Source organism: Coregonus lavaretus (genome assembly GCF_964263955.1).
Source record: "Coregonus lavaretus genome assembly, chromosome: 13".
NCBI lineage: Eukaryota > Metazoa > Chordata > Actinopteri > Salmoniformes > Salmonidae > Coregonus > Coregonus lavaretus.
Genome location: NC_140000.1, coordinates 47,290,088 through 47,309,785, shown reverse-complemented (window position 1 = coordinate 47,309,785; position 19,698 = coordinate 47,290,088). Strand labels below are relative to the sequence as shown.

The 19,698-nt window shown below is 42.7% G+C and overlaps 1 protein-coding gene across 1 annotated transcript; it reads left to right on the top strand.

The window, feature by feature from the left end:
* Nucleotides 1-3,218: 3,218 nt before the first annotated feature.
* Nucleotides 3,219-4,058, top strand: tnnt2c (troponin T2c, cardiac; the record flags this gene model as incomplete). Its single annotated transcript, XM_084175984.1, has 1 exon — nucleotides 3,219-4,058. One exon carries the CDS (start codon nucleotides 3,219-3,221, stop codon nucleotides 4,056-4,058), a length of 840 nt encoding a protein of 279 aa, XP_084032110.1.
* Nucleotides 4,059-19,698: the final 15,640 nt, after the last annotated feature.

Here is a 19,698-nt window from a genome sequence, read left to right as displayed (position 1 = left end):
GGTGCGATTATTTGCAAATGGAAGAAACACAAAAGAACGGTCAATCTCCCTGGGCCTGGGGCTCCATGCAAGATCTCACCTCGTGGAGTTGCAATGATCATGAGAGCGGTGAGGAATCAGCCCAGAACTACACGGGAGGATCTTGTCAATGATCTCAAGGCAGCTGGGACCATAGTCACCAAGAAAACAATTGGTAACACACTACGCCGTGAAGGACTGAAATCCTGCAGCGCCCGCAAGGTCCCCCTGCTCAAGAAAGCACATATACAGGGCCGTCTGAAGTTTGCCAATGAACATCTGAACGATTCAGAGGAGAACTGGGTGAAAGCGTTGTGGTCAGATGAGACCAAAATGGAGCTCTTTGGCATCAACTCAACTCGCCGTGTTTGGAGGAGGAGGAATGCTGCCTATGACCCAAGAACACCATCCCCACCGTCAAACATGGAGGTGGAAACATTATGCTTTGGGGGTGTTTTTCTGCTAAGGAGACAGGACAACTTCACCGCATCAAAGGGACGATGGACGGGGCCATGTACCGTCAAATCTTGGGTGAGAACCTCCTTCCCTCAGCCAGGGCATTGAAAATGGGTCGTGGATGGGTATTTCAGCATGACAATGACCCAAAACAAATTGCCAAGGCAACAAAGGTGTGGCTCAAGAAGAGGCACATTAAGGTCCTGGAGTGGCCTAGCCAGTCTCCAGACCTTAATCCCATAGAAAATCTGTGGAGGGAGCTGAAGGTTCGAGTTGCCAAACATCAGGCTCGAAACCTTAATGACTTGGAGAAGATCTGCAAAAAGGAGTGGGACAAAATCCCTCCTGAGATGTGTGCAAACCTGGTGGCCAACTACAAGAAACGTCTGACCTCTGTGATTGCCAACAAGGGTTTTGCCACCAAGTACTAAGTCATGTTGTGCAGAGGGGTCAAATACTTATTTCCCTCATTAAAATGCAAATCAATTTATAACATTTTTGACATGCGTTTTTCTGGATTTGTTTGTTGTTATTCTGTCTCCCACTGTTCAAATAAACCTACCATTAAAATGATAGACTGATCATGTCTTTGTCAGTGGGCAAACGTACAAAATCAGCAGGGGATCAAATACTTTTTTCCCTCACTGTATCTTTGGTGGATGACCCAAATATGTGCTTGATGACAGCTTTGCACACTCTTGGCATTCTCTCAACCAGCTTCATGAGGTAGTCACCTGGAATGCATTTCAATTAACAGGTGTGCCTTGTTAAAAGTTATTTTGTGGAATTTCTTTCCTTCTTAATGCGTTTGAGCCAATCAGTTGTGTTGTGACAAGGTAGGGGTGGTATACAGAAGATAGCCCTATTTGGTAAAAGACGAAGTCCATATTATGGCAAGAACAGCTCAAATAAGCAAAGAAAAATGACAGTACATCATTATTTAAATCTGGAATATTTCAATAACTTTTAAAGTTTCTTCAAGTGCAGTCGCAAAAAAACATCAAGCGCTATGATGAAACGCCACAGGAAAGGAAGACCCAGAGTTACCTCTGCTGCAGAGGATAAGTTCATTAGAGTTACCGGCCTCAGAAATTGCAGCCCAAATAAATGCTTCACAGAATTCAAGTAACAGACACATCCCAACATCAACTGTTCAGAGGAGACTGCGTGAATCAGGCCTTCATGGTCGAATTGCTGAAAAGAAACCACTACTATAGGACAGTAATAAGAAGAAGAGGCTTGCTTGGGCCAAGAAACACAAGCAATACCATTAGACCGGTGGAGATCTGTCCTTTCGTCTGATGAGTCCAAATTTGAGATTTTTGGTTCCAACCGACGTGACTTTGTGAGACGCAGAGTAGGTGAACGGATGATCTACGCATGTGTGGTTCCCACCGTGAAGCATGGAGGTGTGAGGGTGTGGGGGTGCTTTGCTGGTGACACTGTCTGTGATTTATTTAGAATTCAAGGCACACTTAACCAGCATGGCTACCACAGCATTCTGCAGCGATACGCCATCCCATCTGGTTTGCGCTTAGTGGCACTATCATTTGTTTTTACAACAGGACAATGACCCAACATACCTCCAGGCTGTGTAAGGGCTATTTGACCAAGAAGGAGAGTGATGGAGTGCTGCATCAGATGAGGCCTCCACAACCCCCCGACCTCAAGTTCGATTCCCACGGGGGGCCAGTATGAAAATAAATAAATAATAATAATAATAATGTATGCACTCACTAACTGTAAGTCGCTCTGGATAAGAGCATCTGCTAAATGACTGAAATGTAAATGTAAAACCCTTGAATGAGTAGGTGTGTCCAAACTTTTGACTGACACTGTATATTTATAGATATAGTGACTATTCATTATATATTTATTGATATTGTGACCATTCATTATGTTTATTGATATAGTGACCATTCATTATATATTTATTGATATAGTGACCATTCATTATGTTTATTGATATAGTGACCATTCATTATATATTTATTGATATAGTGACCATTCATTATATATTTATTGATATAGTGACCATTCATTATATATTTATTTATATAGTGACTATTCATGAGATATTTATTGATATAGTGACCATTATATATTTATTGATATAGTGACCATTCATTATATATTTATTTATATAGTGACCATTATATATTTATTGATAGTGACCATTCCACCATTTAAAATATTATTCTTCACTCTTCTAAACTCAAATTAGGACACTTAATCTCTTAGATTATTTGATCACTGTGACTTTTTTTTATGGGTGTATTTACCATGTACTTTTTCTCCATCTTGATGACCAAGTGTATAAATAACCCCATAGTATATGAGTAAGAACTTCACTTGATGCCTCCAACAATCATGCTGTGAGCATGAGGCATACATTTGATTTTGGGCTTGAAGGAGAGCACAGGTTTGAGTGGCATCTGAGTGCATCTGTTGTGCGTCTGAAATAGGGCACTTAGAAAGGAATGATGGGGAGAGTCTGGGGTCGGGGTTCAGGGGAGGGGGCAGACTTGTTGAAGGAGAAAATAGACTCCATTCCATCTGTCTGAACATCTCTGCTAGACAATGGGGTTTGGTCACATGATCAGGGTAAACCTTTTAAAGAGCCCAAGCAGCCGCGCCAGAAAGTTCACTTCACTTTGCCTCTTGACTGTTGGGATACCAGCTGGTCTCTGTGTGTGTCTCTCCGCAGTTCTTTCTTCCTTGACGTCAGAGGCAGGCTTAACATCATGTCTGACACAGAGGATATTGTGGAGGAATACGAGCAGGAGGAGGAGGAGGAGGAGGTGAACGAGGAGGAGGAAGTAGAGGAGGCACCTGAGGTGGAAGAGGAGGCTGAAGAAGAGCAGGAGGAGGACGAGGAGGATGAGGAGGAGAGGGAACACGTGGAGGGGAGCGAGGGGGAGAACAAGCCACGGACCAAGTACATTACCAACATCGCTCCTCCCAAGCTGCCCGACGGCGAGAAGGTAGACTTTGATGACCTCCACCGCAAGAGGCTGGAGAAGGACTTCAATGACCTGCAGAGCCTGATCGAGATGCACTTCTCCAGCCGCCAGAAAGAGGAGGAGGAGCTTGTGGCCCTCCGCAACCGCATCGAGTGCCGCCGTGCCGACCGTGCCGAGCAGCAGCGTGTGCGCACCGAGCAGAACATTGAGCGCCAGGCCCGTCTTGCTGAGGAGCGGACCCGCCGGGAAGAGGAGGCCAAGCTCCGCGCCGAGGAGGATGCCAGGAAGAAGAAGGTCTTCTCCAACAAGGCGTTCGGCGGCTACATACAGAAGGGGGACGTGAAGAAGTGCAAGAAGCTGACGGGGCGCGAGAAGAAAACCAAGGCTCTGTTGGAACGCCGCAAGCCCCTCAACATCGACCACCTCAACCAGGAGAGGCTGGCGGAGAAGTCCCGTGAGCTCTGGCAGTGGCTGCGCCAGCTGCACGCTGAGAAGTTTGACCTGGCCGAGAAGCTGAAGAGGCAGAAGTACGACGTGAACGTGCTGCGGAACCGCGTCAGCGACCACCAGAGGGGCTCCAAGGTGGCCAAGGCAACCCGCGGGGCGAAGAAGTTACGTTAGTCACACAGCAACGACCCCAACATTATCAGATTAGTCTAGCTGTCTTTGGACCGTTTTAGGTACAACCACCTGCTTCTGCTTTATCATATTTACTGAGGATTGGGTATAGGCCTGCTTGTTTTTTTCTTTGTTTATTTGGGGGGGGGGGGGTCTACAGTATAAAGTTAGCTAAGCAGGTCTGTAACTGATCAGCCTACATAATGTATTTACAGGTTTTGCACAGACTGTAACTTCCTTTGTTGACTATGTTTCACGAGGTATATGATTACTGATATCGTATTCACAGATCAGTTTTGATTGATTCTAATAAAATGTGTGAATGTTTGGTGCCGTTCTGGTCTTTATTCTACCTAAGCATGCTTTGTAGCTGTTAGTTAAATTCCTCTCTTTCTACTGTGAGGGTTACTGAAACAGTCATATGCAAGACATCTTGCCAAAGGATAGTGTACTACATTGCAAAATGTTTTTTTTTTACATTAACATGCACATCATGAATGTTTATTTGTTTGTCTTGGTCCATTTCTGAGGGTTGAAACGTGGCTCGTGCCAGACAGGTGTGACACAGATGGAACCATAAAGAGCTAATTGAGTCTCTGCCATGCTGAGGATGGGGGATGCAGTTGTATTGACCTACATAGTCTTGGCCAGAAGGAGTTAACTATGGGTTAAAGGAGCCCACCATAGAAATATATCAAATTCCTATAAGGGGTATCCCAATTCAAGTCAATGGGTGGCTGTTGGGTGGACTGGCGGCCATATTGGGTGTACCCATAATCCAGAATTCTATTTCGATGAAGCACACCATCTTAACTGACCCTCTGGGTGATAGATGGCATTCCATTGATGGGTGTTTATAGTCAGGCATCTCAGGGGCCATCCACCTTCAATCAACAGGAGATAGAATGGAGGTATCTATGGTACTCAATGGCAATGATGTACTGTAGATAATACATATCAATCCATTATATGAGGCGGTATAATTTACTCAACCAATTTTAGTGCTAAACAGTATTAACAAACATATTATTATCAGCTGTACTTGCATTACTGAGAAGTTATTTAGCTGGAGTTGCATCATGTGGTGGCTGTATTGTACATCCTGGAGACAGTAGTCTGGACAATCACTAGAGGGCGCTAAGTGACCAGTTTACAGTTGAACGTGTGAATATACCTTTTCTTTACACAGCCTATAGAATGCATAACTTGGCACTCATTGACATAATAAGTACTGTGCATACCTCATCCATAAGAGGTTTCCTCCCCTCCCATTTTCCTCTACCTTTGTGAACCCTTTTCTCTGTGCTTCACAATTACCTGCTTCTACTGGTAATACTTCTGAACTATTCTGAAAAACAATCAAATTGTCACTTGGCAACAACAAATCAATGAATTGAAATGAAAAAAGCTGTGTCATAATAACAGGGAATGCAATAGGGGACAATATTTCTGCAGTGCGGTTTTGATTGTCATTTAGGCTGGCCTCACTATTTCAGAGAGCAGCTTGTAACCGTGAGAACCAAGTAAAGCCTTCCAGGCGTTGCTACATGCCAACAGGTTTCCATAGAGACTATGCGTTAGGCCAAATCTGCAATCAGGCCCCCCCCCACTCGGCTGAAAGGGCTAGAAGTTGATATTGATGGAAGTGTAGAAACGTCTCGACTGACTACAGCTCAAACAGCATCAGTTCAGAGGGAGTTGATCTACTTACTAGATTCAGTTTGAGTTAGTCTCTGCATCAGCAAGCAGGTCCATGTGGGGATGTGTGTGAGCATTGAATTCATGGAATGAAAATCCCTTGTCGCCGAATTTTGTTATGTTTTATGATGATTTATAGGTGCTTTGTTCAGGTTAAAGCATTATGCATATATATAGTATTTGTGTTCAACTGACAAGCTGTAACTGCTAATTATGTGTACACTATAGTAATTTATCTTCGCCCACTATGGATAATGAGAAATGAAATGTACTGTCTTATACACTAACTCAGGAATTATTCTCACATCAACTGACAGAATGACAAATGGTTCCCAATCAAAAGTTTGCATGCTTGTTCAAGAGCAGCTTCAAAACAATATAGCTATAACCAGAGCTATTCTGCATCAATTAGCATTTCAAATCCTAAAATGTTCCTGTTAGTGTGTTGGGATGCACTCTTGAAACGTGACCCTGTTTCTGTGATTAGAGGCTAGATCTGTATGTGCGTGTGTGTGTGTGTGTGTGTGTGCGCGAGTGTGTGTGAGGGGCTACAGCAGCTGTAGTGTCGGGGGGCGGGGGGGGGGGGGGTCGTCTGCTCATTATTGCCCAATGGAGGCCATACGACAGTGACAGACAGCTGTCACTCTCTCACACACACACACACACAACACCACACACACATATACAACACACCGTCCTTGCTATAAGGCAGGGCTATCTCGTTTTGTGTTGCAGGTTTTGCATGCTGCCTTTAAATTATTATCATTGTCAGTAATGGAAAGAGGCCTTTAATTGGTTAAATTGAGTTAAGATTAGATAGCCTGTGAGTAATTACTGAGAGAGAAATAACACTAAGAATCTGCTCCTGAGGTTTGGGAGCTAGCGCTAAAATCTGATGAAGCGTTTTGTTTGCAAATTGCAACTTTTCGTTGGTTAAACAACTTAGGATAACACAGAACATTGCAATCTATACCGATGTTTCTGTCAAGCTAAGTGTGAATAACAACCACTAAGTGCAATAGAAGAGGCCAATGTCTGTTTGTGTCCTCTGGTGAAAAAGGTAAAGTGAGGAAAGCGTCTGAGATCGTCAGGGTTACCCACCGTATTTCAGTCACAAAGTATTACGTGCTGTGCCAGTCACACAGCCTATGTGTTATTGCATCTGTGACTCAACCGTTATTTCAAGGGGAATGTGATACATACTATCCCTGGTAGACAAAAGGACACAGAGGCGGGCCTATAGTAATTGTAAGAGTAAGTAGCCTCATTGATTCAAAATGGACAGAGGTTGAAACGCAGGTGAAGGAGAGAAACTTCAAACATCTTGTGATCACAGTATGTGTCTGAGCTATGCCCTCTATCATTTGCCATTTATAAGTCTGTCTTTTGATCTCTATGGAGACCCAACAACCACTGAACGGTGGGCTGAATCCATTATGGAGCCACTCTTTACAGTGGATTTAGAGAGACACACATTTTCTCGAGTTGAACCCAAATCAAATAACCTGTATTTGAAGTAATCATTAGGTTGCTTAGATTAGAAATCCTCAATAAAGGCTTGATTTGAGCCCACTAGTTGCTATTAGGAGAACCACAGGGAGGCACTGATGTAACAATCTTATCTGGCTAATTGTATTTGCTAGATTATTGTGACTAATTAGGAGACTTGGGAGGTAGATATATGGGGTTGGGTTGTTATCTGGATGTAAGGTTTATTGTAGTAACACGAAATATAGGATAGGTGGATACTTTCTGTATCTAGTGCCTTGTAATCCAATCGCACACATACACACACACACACATACACGATGGTACATTATACACACACAGACAGAGATGGTGCAGTGACACAAACAACATGTGCCAGAGGGAAAATATCAGAGCTGCTTCTCTCTAGCCTGTGGATAAATTAGTCTGCCCAGGAGACAGTGCCATTAGGACTTATCTCTACCCAGCTCCAAATTGAGGTGGGACCTGCTACTAGCCAGTGGTATGAAGAAGATTTAGCCCCTCCGACAGGGACATTCATCTCGACACCTCCCCAGTCTCCACTGAGTTTACAGGCTCTGATCCCGCTGGCCATTTAAAGAGCCTGTGTCACTCCTCCAGCATGCATACCATTAGGACCACTTCCCCACCTCATCATAGGCCTTTAAGAGGACATTCAAGTGGAGTGTTAGCGGGCTTTGTATTGCAGATGGTGAAAATAATGGACTGCTATCATTCAATCAAGCAAACAGTGAGGGTTTATAATGTGCATGATGATAGGGGAGATCTCGTGTGTGTACCCAATCTATGATGGATATTCCCTGTGAACTTTATGTGAAATCTCTAACTGCTTTAATACAGTACTTAGTTCTCCATGAGTCTCAATTTAAGTGCACAAATGAGGGGCACTTAAGTGGCAAAATAAACAGATGCACAGTACATTCTGTGCCAGAGATTCTGAATAGAGCATTTTTTGGTTAAGCTCATTCATTAAGGCAGAGCCCTAAAACCTCAGAGGATGTACTGCACTTTGTTTTGTTGCATTGCTGGGATTGTTGCATTATTACATTGTTTCTACTTTCATAGATATGTATGTGTTTGTAGCAGAGGAGGCTGGTGGGAGGAGCTATAGGAGGATGGGCTCATTATAATGTCTGGAATGGAATCAATGGAACAGAGTCAAACACATTGTTTCCATGTTTCCGTGTTTGGTACCATTCCATTGATTCCATTCCAGCCATTACAATGAGCCCGTCCTCCTATAGCTCCTCTGGTTTGTGTGTGTGTGTGTGCCCTGGCATGTGGGGGTACGCTAAATATAAACAAATTCCATTACCTAACAGCTGAGCCCACTGACATACTGTAGGACACAGGGCCAATGGATGACTCATCGCTTAAGAGGAGTGGGAGTCTGGAAGCTCATTCATAGAAAATACAGCTCCACTATAATACTGGCTGTCTGAAATCAGCTGTCTGCTAGCCTAGCGCAGGGGTTAATGGAACAAGTCAGGGCTAACACAGCCCACTGACCTGGCTGCCTCGTCAATGAATGGACCCCTATGTAGGGAAGCGGTTAGAACACTGGGGTGAAGAGGACTCAAGGGGATTTGCTCAGGAATAGCAACCAGTTGTATAAATTATTTTAAAAATATCTATATCTTGTGGTATGCAGGGTACGGCTTGTGGCTGTTATGTGTCATGCTAAAGTGGCATTTAGAAATAGTTTAGGCATATTATTTTTCCTTTAGGGAATAATTGCTATCCGTTGACTACTCATTGTTAGCTAAGCCCAGTAGGTAGTGTGTGGATACATTGGAATCTTTTGTTTTTCTGCATGCTTGTGGTGTTTTCGTGATGCTTAGACATTTTCCCGGCACACCTGTTGCTGCGGACGTTTGTGGATAAGTGAGCTGCCGGGAGGTGGGCTGTAATTCTCTGTGACTCGATGGGCAGCTGCATTAAGAGTCACGCTCATGTCCTCCCACCGTGTCCTCGCTCTGTCTCTCCCGTGATTTACGCCGCCTTCTCCGCACGGCATGTAAATCAACCCAACAAGTGGAGCGCTCTGATCCCAGCTCCATCCTGTTATTATCACTTGCTGGGACTCAGAGCCGGTGGCAGGAGTGTACCACCAAACTGTGCTTGTTTTGCTGGTTATACCATAGTGATGGCCGTGAAGGCTCAGGTTTCCATTTTAAATGACAGAAAGAGAAGAGGCCTACCACTTCCCTTAATTACTATTCTCAGACACATTCTCAGACAGGCTTTAGTGAAGCAGTGACTGTGAGACAGGGGAACAGGATAGCTCAGGCACACGGATACACAGAATACCAGCCAGGTGGCGTTGTGTCTTTCCCTTGGCTGATGAGGTCTCCAGAGAGAAGCATGTGTACGTCACGGCCAAAACACTGTTCAGAGCGAACAAGCGTTGAATCATGTCTTTGGAGTCGCACATTATGACCTATACTGCAGCTAGCTTGATACATTTGAGGAAGATATTAGTTTTTTCTATTTAAAATGTTCTTAATTGTTTCTGGTAATTAGTTTGGGTTCTCGAATGGAGGCCCTGTTAACCACAGGATGCCATTTGATCCCAGACCCCCGATCCGCATGTACACAACTCAGGAGAATATCATAATTAATAACAACCGCGTTCAGTGCATAATCAACTATAAAATGTTCTGCCAGTTTCTGTTGCTGTCTCCAAATGCCCATACGTGGCACCCTGCTGAGATCTGAGCAGCTCTCATTCTGAAGACGTGTAGTTCAGAATCCCCATCGCTGGAGTAAACATGAATTAACATGTTTTTCATGGGACTGGATGTGCGTGTCAAAGCAAATCAATGCGGTGGGAAGTGTAATGAAAGTTGATTTCAGTGAGCTCTTGTCCGCGGGGTAAAACGTCTATTTTGGGCCACTTATATCAATACATTTGCCTCAGCCTTAGTCCCCTTTGTATGATGCTCAAACAACAAGCGTCACAACCTTTCATCTTTCCTCCCTGTGATTGTGATAGCTGGTGGAAGAAAAGGGTTTCAACAGCCATGGTTGACACTGACAGCTCCATAGGCCCCCTCTGTTCTGTTTTTTCCTGTTGCTTTCATCCACTGGATGATATATATATATACATATATATTCAAATTCAGTCAAATGTAAATTGAGAAATACAAAAAGAACAATCAAATCTTTGTCAAAGCTTATTTCAAAGATCTGTTGACACCAATACCAGTATTAGCTATAACTGAGTGGGGGCAGAAGCTATATTTTTTAAATAGTTATAACCATACAAATACAAGATTGAAGCAATTACTGTCCAAAAACAAGATAATATAATGAATAAAGGTCAAATAAGAAGTTAATAACAGGTTAATTCTTTAATCCTTGACTTCGGTCCTCCTCCTTAACCACTACCTTTCACCACCACCTTATCATCAGGCCAAGCAGCCTCTTTCCACAGATATGAGAGTAGTGTTAATAGGAAATCAATACTGTGTGTTCTAGATGAGCTGCAATCCAGGGGAAATCTCTCAGCAGATAACAGCAATGTGTCTGTCTTTCCTACTGATGAGCCTGTATCAGCCAGTCTGAATATTATATATACAGTGCCTTCAGAAAGTTTCATACACCTTGACTTATTCCACATTTTGTTACAGCCTGAATTTAAAATGGATTAAATATTTAAAAAATCTCACACACAATACCCCATAATGACAAAGAGAAAACATGTTTTTAGAATGTTTTTGAAAATTAAATACAGAAATAGCTCATTTACATAAGTATTCACACCCCTAAGTCAATACTTTGTAGATGCACCTTTGGCAGCGATTACAGCTCTGAGTCTTTCTGGGTAAGTCTTAAAGAGGTTTCCACACCTGGATTGTGCAACATTTGCCCATTATTATTTTCAAAATTCATTTTCAGGTCTTGCCATAGATTTTCAAGTAGACTTAAATGAAAACTGTAACTCCACCACTTGTGAACATTCACTGTCTTCTTGGTAAGCAACTCCAGTTTAGATTTGGCCTTGTGTTTTAGGTTATTGTCCTGCTGAAAGGTGAATTCATCTCCCAGTGTCTGGTGGAAAGCAGACTGAACCAGGTTTTTCTCTAGGATTTTGCCTGTGCTTAGCTCAATTCCATTTCTTTTTTATCCTGAAAAACTCCCCAGTCCTTAACGATACCCATAACATGATGCAGCCATCACTGTGCTTGAAAATAAAGAGAGTGTGTCACGGTTTCGGCCGAGGCTGCCTCTCTTCCTTGCTCGGGCAGGCTTCGGCGTTCGTCGTCTCCGGAATACTAGCTGCCACCGTTGCATGTTTCTATGTTCGTTTGCTTTTGTCTGATTGTTGTTACACCTGTTATCGTTTAGTGTAATTAGTGTCCTATAAGTTCTCGTTGTGTTTGTCTAGTGTTGTGTGTTATTGTTTTACTGTCGTGCCGGTAGGCTGTTATTCTACTGTTTGCTCGGTTGAGCTATTTCTCCATATTGTTTGGAGTGTTTTGTCGCACCTGTTAGTGCGCCCGTTATTTTCGCCTACGTGCGGAGTTTTCGCCTCAGGGCATTTATTTGTGATTGTTTTTGTGTGCATCTACTAAAGTCTGTTGGACTAACGTTCTGCGTCCTGCGCCTGATTCCACCACCACACCCACCTACATCTACCTTGACAGAGTGGTACTCAGTAATGTGTTGTATTGGATTTGCCCCAAACATAACACTTTGTATTCAGGACAAAAAGTGAATTGCTGTATTCCTTTAGTGCCTTGTTGCAAACAGGATGCATGTTTTGGAATATTTTTATTCTGTACAGTCTTCCTTCTTTTCACTCTGTCATTTAGGTTAATATTGTGGAGTAACTACAATGTTGTTGATCCATCTTAAATTTTCTCATATCACAGCTATTCAACTCTGTAACTGTTTTAAAGTCACCATTGGTCTCATGGTGAAATCCCTGAGCGGTTTCCTTCCTCTCCGGCAACTGAGTTAGGAAGGACGGCTATATCTTTGTAGTGACTGGGTGTATTGATACACCATCCAAAGTGTAATGAATAACTTCACCATGCTCAAAGGGATATTCAAAAACTGCTTTTTTTATGTTGATCTGTCTACCAATAGGTGCCCTTCTTTGCGAGGCATTGGAAAACCTCCCTGGTCTTTGTGGTTGAATCTTTGTTTGAAATTCACTGCTCGACTGAGGGATCTTACAGATAATTGTGAGTCCATGCAACTTGTTATGTGACTTGTTAAGCAAATTGTTACTCCCAAACTTATTTAGGTTTGCCATAACAAAGGGGTTGAATACTTATTGACTCAAGACATTTCAGCTTTTCATTTTTTATTAATTTGTAAAAATGTCTTAAAACATAATGTCCCACTTTGACATTATGTGTATTGTGTGTAGGCCAGTGACTAAAAACATCTCAATTTAATCCATTTTAAATTCAGGCTGTAACACAACAAAATGTGGAAAAAGCAGAGGGGTGTGAATACTTTCTGAAGGCACTGTATATCTACCCTTGTAGACAAGATCATTCATATTGCACTGAAACCTGGGATAATAATAAAGTAGGTAAACAGTCAGGGAAAATCCGCCTCCAAGGTACATGTCAAGATACATAATTATATCACATTATTACAATGAAAATAATTACTGCAATAACAGCAATGATATGAAAGACCTGCTTCTGTTACTTTTGTGTTGTCATGACTACCGTGCAAAACACTGTGTTATATAAGATGGTCATAAACTCTGATCATTGAGCATTGCCATTCCCAAGTGCCGTCTATAAAACCCTGGTTGGGTTTTAATGGGATGGCCTTATATAATAGTCTGGCATCAACCATCATCAACCCTTTTACCTATAATGGTCCTTTCTTTCAAACATTTTATTTGACATTTTCCAGACAGACAAAACCAACAATAACACAGAGCAATCAACATACAAAATAGATACACATAAAAAAACCTAAAAGAAGTAGACAGATACACAGTCCCAAAATAAATAAAAATACAACGAATAAAACAAGTTAGAATAGGAACATTTATAATAATGTTACTGTATTCAACAGTTCTCTCTTTTTTTGACAATGGTCCTTATAACTGTGAAAAGAGGGCAAGCTGCCAGGTGTCTGTCACTGCTCCAATGTCATTTATCAGTTCACCTTTCACCCTCTGTACCCCTGTTTCACTGGTCAATCAAACAGCTGTCCACCATCAAGTACATCCAGAACAATGATATTTTGCACAATATAGAGGGCTTTATATTATTGAAGTGTCATTAGTAGCGTTTGCCCATTTATATACAGTAATATATAATAGTTAACTTATATAATAGTGCTGCCACTAAGTACAGTTGAAGTCTGAAGTTTATATACACCTTAGCCAAATACATTTAAACTCAGTTTTTCACAATTCCTGACATTTAATCCTAGTAAACATTCCCTGTCTTAGGTCAGTTAGGATCACCACTTTATTTTAAGAATGTGAAATGTCAGAATAATAGTAGAGAGAATGATTTATTTCAGCTTTTATTTCTTTCATCACATTCCCAGTGGGTCAGAAGTTTACATACACTCAATTAGTACTTGGTAACATTGTCTTTAAATTGCTTAACTTGGGTAAAACGTTTCGGGTAGCCTTCCACAAGCTTCCCACAATAAGTTGGGTGAATTTTGGCCCATTCCTCCTGACAGAGCTGGTGTAACTGAGACAGGTTTGTAGGCCTCCTTAAGCTTTTTCAGTTCTGCCCAAGATTTTTCTATAGGATTGAGGTCACGGCTTTGTGATGGCCACTCCAATACGTTGACTTTGTTGTCCTTAATCCATTTTGCCACAACTTTGGAAGTATGCTTGGGGTCATTGTCCATTTGGAAGACACATTTGCGATCAAGCTTTAACTTCCTGACTGATGTCTTGAGATGTTGCTTCAATATATCCACATAATTTTCCTTCCTCATCATGCCATCTATTTTGTGAAGTGCACCAGTCCCTCCTGCAGCAAAGCACCCCCACAGCATGATGCTGCCACCCCATGCTTCACGGTTGGGATGGTGTTCTTTGGCTTGCAAGCAACCCCCTTTTTCCTCCAAACATAACGATGGTCATTATGGCCAAACATTTCTATTTTTGTTTCATCAGACCAGAGGACATTTCTCCAAAAAGTACCATATTTGTCCCCATGTGCAGTTGGAAACCGTAGTCTGGCTTTTTTATGGCGGTTTTGGAGCAGTTGCTTCTTCCTTGCTGAGCGGCCTTTCAGGTTATGTCGATATAGGACTCGTTTTACTGTGGATATAGATACTTTTGTACCTGTTTCCTCCAGCATCTTCACAAGGTCCTTTGCTGTTGTTCTGGGATTGATTTGCACTTTTCGCACCAAAGTACGTTCATCTTTAGGAGACAGAACGCCTCTCCTTCCTGAGCGGTGTGACGGCTGCGTGGTCCCATGGTGTTTATACTTGCGTACTATTGTTTGTACAGATGAACGTGGTACCTTCAGGCATTTGGAAATTGCTCCCAAGGATGAACCAGACTTGTGGAGGTCTACAATTATTTTTCTGAGGTCTTGGCTGATTTCTTTTGATTTTCCCATGATGTCAAGCAAAGAGGCACTGAGTTTGAAGGTAGGCCTTGAAATACATCCACAGGTACACCTCCAATTGACTCAAATGATGTCAATTAGCCTATCAGAAGCTTCTAAAGCCATGACATCATTTTCTGGAATTTTCCAAGCTATTTAAAGGCACAGTCAACTTAGTGTATGTAAACTTCTGACCCACTGGAATTGTGATACAGTGAATTAATAATTAAGTGAAATAATCTGTCTGTAAACAATTGTTGGAAAAATTAATTGTGTCATGCACAAGGTAGATGTCCTAACCGACTTGCCAAAACTATAGTTTGTTAACAAGAAATGTATGGAGTGGTTGAAAAACAAGTTTTAATGACTCCAACCTAAGTGTATGTAAACTTCCGACTTCAACTGTAAATGTATAGAAATAGAGACAGGTAATCAGAAATAGGTCCTGAACTTTGCTTAATCACTACACATTGCATTTTAATCTCTGTTTTGACATAACATAGATTTACTGTATGCAAAGCAGCATTGTTTATCTATGGATGCATTTGGAATTATATTTTATGAAATCATTTATTGAAATCACCCGATTGGAAATAGACGGCCACTTGTTGGATTGTTTCTCATCCTATTGGAGAGAACAGCATCAGGTGTCATAGCGTGCCACATCTCTATTGTAGCTTTAAAATTTAGATAAAACGCTCCATTTCCCCCAGCGTCTACCTCGTTAATATTAACAATCTGAGGGCACAATGAGTTCATTCCCAGCAATTTCCCCTAAATTGGAGTTGATGTAGCAGTGTAAAGTGTTCAATTTCTTAAAGTGGCCAGTGATTTCAATAGGCAGCAACAGCCTCTAATGTGCTAGTGATGGCTATTTAACAGTCTGATGGCCTATAGCTACATCAAAATGCTAAAAGGGGTTTCAGTGAAGTAAAGGCAGTCACCACAGAGAACATTGCTACTTGGTAGCTTTCATTACCAGGGAGACTAATGGAACCACCCCTCTTTAGACTGTTTTTATCCATGTTGTGGATCAAAAGGAAATTGAGCTATCTGGTAATCTTACTGAGAGATCAAAACATCTCTGCCCAGAGACAATATTATCCTCATCAAAACGAGATGAGAAAGAGTCCAGCAGCTTCAATACTGTGTCCAGTCAGACTGACCAAGGGAGTCCGTAGTTTGTTCTGATTTACACATTGACATAACCTACATTTTTTTACTTTTGTTTATGCTGTTCACATTGCACTGAGGCATACAAAATATAAAGATATATTTTACTTTAGACTTCTCGCTAGTGCATGTTAGGTGTGCAGATTTCACCTTTACTGAGTTAAATTACTGCACATTTTCTTCCTTTCAAGCCACTGATCTGTAATACATGGTTCATAGTTTACCTACTTATTTTCAGATTATATAATTTTGCTGCTTTGTAGCTTTGTCAGATATGTGTGTGTTTTTAATACCTGTTCACTCCTCTCCCTGTAGGCTTTACACACGCTCCCCACCCCTTGGCTGCAACCCTTCTAATTTAGTGTACTCTGCGCGCACAACCCATGTGGAATTCCTTTTTTTCTGCAACGTTTGGAACTGCCGATCTGTGGTCAAGAACGCAGAGTTCATCTCAGCCTATGCTGCCCTTCAGTCCCTAGACTTTTTAGCCCTGACGGAGACATGGATCACCCCAGAGAACACTGCTACTCCAGCTGCACTCTCTTCATCTGACTACGTGTTCTCTCATAGTCCGAGATCATCTGGTCGTCGCGGTGGTGGCACAGGGCTACTCATTTGTCCTAGGTGGAGATTTTCCCTTCTCTCCGTCAGTCACCTGTCCATCTCCTCATTTGAATTCCATGCTGTCACTGTCACTTGTCCACTCAAGCTTAACATTGTTGTAATATATCGCCCACCAGGTGCCCTTAGAAAGTTCCTCAATGAGCTTGACACCTTGATAAGCTCATTTCCTGACGATGGCTCACCGTTCGTCACACTGGGCCACTTCAACCTCCCAATGTCTGCCTTCGATTCATTTCTTTCAACCTCTTACTTTCCCCTCCTTGCCTCTTTTGACCTCACCCTTTCCCAGACCTCTCCCAATCACAAGGCAGGCAATATGCTTGACCTCATCTTTACTAGAGGCTGTTCACCTACTAATCTCACTGCAACCCCCCTCCAGGTCACTATTAATGATCACTACTTTTCTGTCTCTCTCTCCTCCAACCCCACCCACTCAGCCCCTGCCCAGATGGTCATGCGCCATCGCAATCTTCGCTCTCTCTCTCCCACTACTCTCTCCTCTTCTATCCTATCATCTCTCCCTTCTGCTGAATCCTTCTCCCTCCTGTGTCCTGATTCTTCCTCTTCGACCCTACTTTCCTCCTTTTACGCATCCCATGACTCGCACTGTACCCTTTTCTCCTGGCCATCTCGGCCCTCCCCTTCTGCTACGAGGCTGAGTGACACATTGTGAGCTTACAGAACAGGGCTGCGGGCAGCTGAGTGAAAATTGAGGAAAAAAACTTCCGGAGGACCTATCATCCTTTCACACCCTCTCCACCGTCTCTTCCTCGGTGTCCACTGGTAAAGCCACTTTCTATCACTCTAAATTTCAAGCTTCTGCCTCTAACCCTAAGAAACTATTTTCCACCTTCTCCTCGCTCCTTATACCTCCACTACAAGACCATGGTACTTGCCTACTGAGCAGCAAGAGGAACCGCCCCTCCCTACTTTCAAGCTATGCTCAAACCCTACACCCCAACCCGAATATTCCATTCTGCCACCTGTGGTCTCTTGGCCCTTCCACCCCTACGGGAGGGCAGCTCCCACTTAGCCCAGTCAAAGCTCTTCTCTGTTCTGGCACCCCAATGGTGGAACCAGCTTCCCCATGAAACTAGGACAGCAGAGTCCCTGTGCATTTTCCGTAAACATCTGAAACCCTACCTCTTCAAAGAGTATCTTAAATAATCCCTCAATTCCCCCCCCCCCCCCACCCCCGTCTGCTAAATGACTAAAATGTAAATGTAATACTGTAGCTATAAACACACATTTGATATGAAACAAATATCAGCAAAGAATAATGAAAATCCAACATTTTCTCTATTTCTGTTCATTTGTTTATTGTTTTCTGGCATAGTTGTGCACACTGCAAGATCCTTTTGGAGCTGCTTGGTTCTAAGCACTGTAATTATCAGCAATTATGCCCTCTAAACTTGGACGAACACATAATGCCTTCCAGTCCAGGGGAGGGGGTAAGTCATTCTTATTATCGTCTTGTCAGAGTGCGGCGAAACGCTTACATTGTGGCGCGTGTCAGACACCACTTTAGGAGCAGGGGGGCCATGGGACAATAAAAGGAATCTCTGCACTCGGCCTGAGTGACATCGCTGCAATTAAAGTGACAGGTCATCGTGCTGGCCAGGGCCCGCCCTACAGGCCAAGAGTCCTGTAACAAGGTGCCTTTCGTTGGTGGTGCCACAGCAATGTGTGATTACTGCCACAATTATGAGCAGAACCTGTTTGAATGGGGAAGCCTGTACTGTTGGCTAGGGCTGATGAGCATCTGGTACTGCACTGTATTTTGTTTGGATTATTTGTCAGATATTGTACATCTGATGTTTGTTCACCCCTTAGAAATAAGAAAAGGGTAGTCTCAAAGACGATTTCCATAAACATTTGTCTGCATATCTCTGATAATGCATTTTTCTTACAAAAGTTCTTACAAACTTTGTGTAAACATCCCTAAAATAGGAGAGGACAAACAACACACATTTATTTGTTCCCATTTGTCGAGGATGGCTGACTCCTGGGGTGAGATGCATCCGACTTTTAGAGAGGCTGGTAAACAGTTTATTCTTGTCTTGAGTAGTCTCTAGCTAATGGAACTGGCTTAGCCCGACATTTGGACTCGGGAGCGACTCAAACTGCTGCATGTTCTAATAGGGTAATGGAAGTGTCACGACTTCGGCCGAGGCTGCCTCCCCTCCGTGTTCGGGCAGGTTTCGGTGTTCGTTGTCACCGGCTTACTAACCACTGCCGCCCCAATCATCATCACATTGTCTTGTCTTGTCAATCACACACACCTGGTTCCTATCCCCTAATTAGTCAGTGTATAAGTGTTCCCTCTGCCCCCTTGTCCTTGTGGGTGATTGTTATTTGTGAGAGTAGTGTAGCTCGGTGGAGCTACTCGTACATATTGTTGCCAGGGTAGATTTCCCCCTGTGCCTATGTATTATTGGCTATCCGTTACAGTGTATTTGCCAGGGATGATAGTTTCCCCTGTGCCTGTTTCGTTGATCGCTATTTGAGCAAATTTGTGTGTCTACGAAGGAATAAACTCTGTATTCGGTGATTACCCTCCTGCGCCTGACTCCTTTCCATCACACTCATCACAGGAAGGTATTTTGAACTTTCTGAACCCTGAAGTCATACCTCTAGGCAGTAAGTGGTTTGTAATAGTTTGGAGGATATGCAAAAAAAGATATGTGGGTAAACTCTGATTCACCAGTTGCAGTGAAAAAAGTAGTGCTACCTATACTTCCAATGCATTTTTCCACAAAAGGTTGAGCAAAAAAAATGGTGGGTAAGCTGCGTTTACATGCGTTTACCCTCCACTACACCACTAAGGTAGCAGGAGGTAACGTCGGAGGTGAAGTGCCGAAAAGATCCAAGTGAATCATAGATATACAGCGCATAGAAATGTGCATATATGCATAATAACATTCAGAACTAGCTCTATAATGTGATCCATTTGTCTTTTTCTAATTTTCATCTTCTCCCTCGTGTGTGGTTTGCACTAAATGTCATCAGACCCCAAACATGGCGAATTATCCACCAGAACAGCTCTCCGCTGAACCGACAATGATGGGTACTCATTTCAA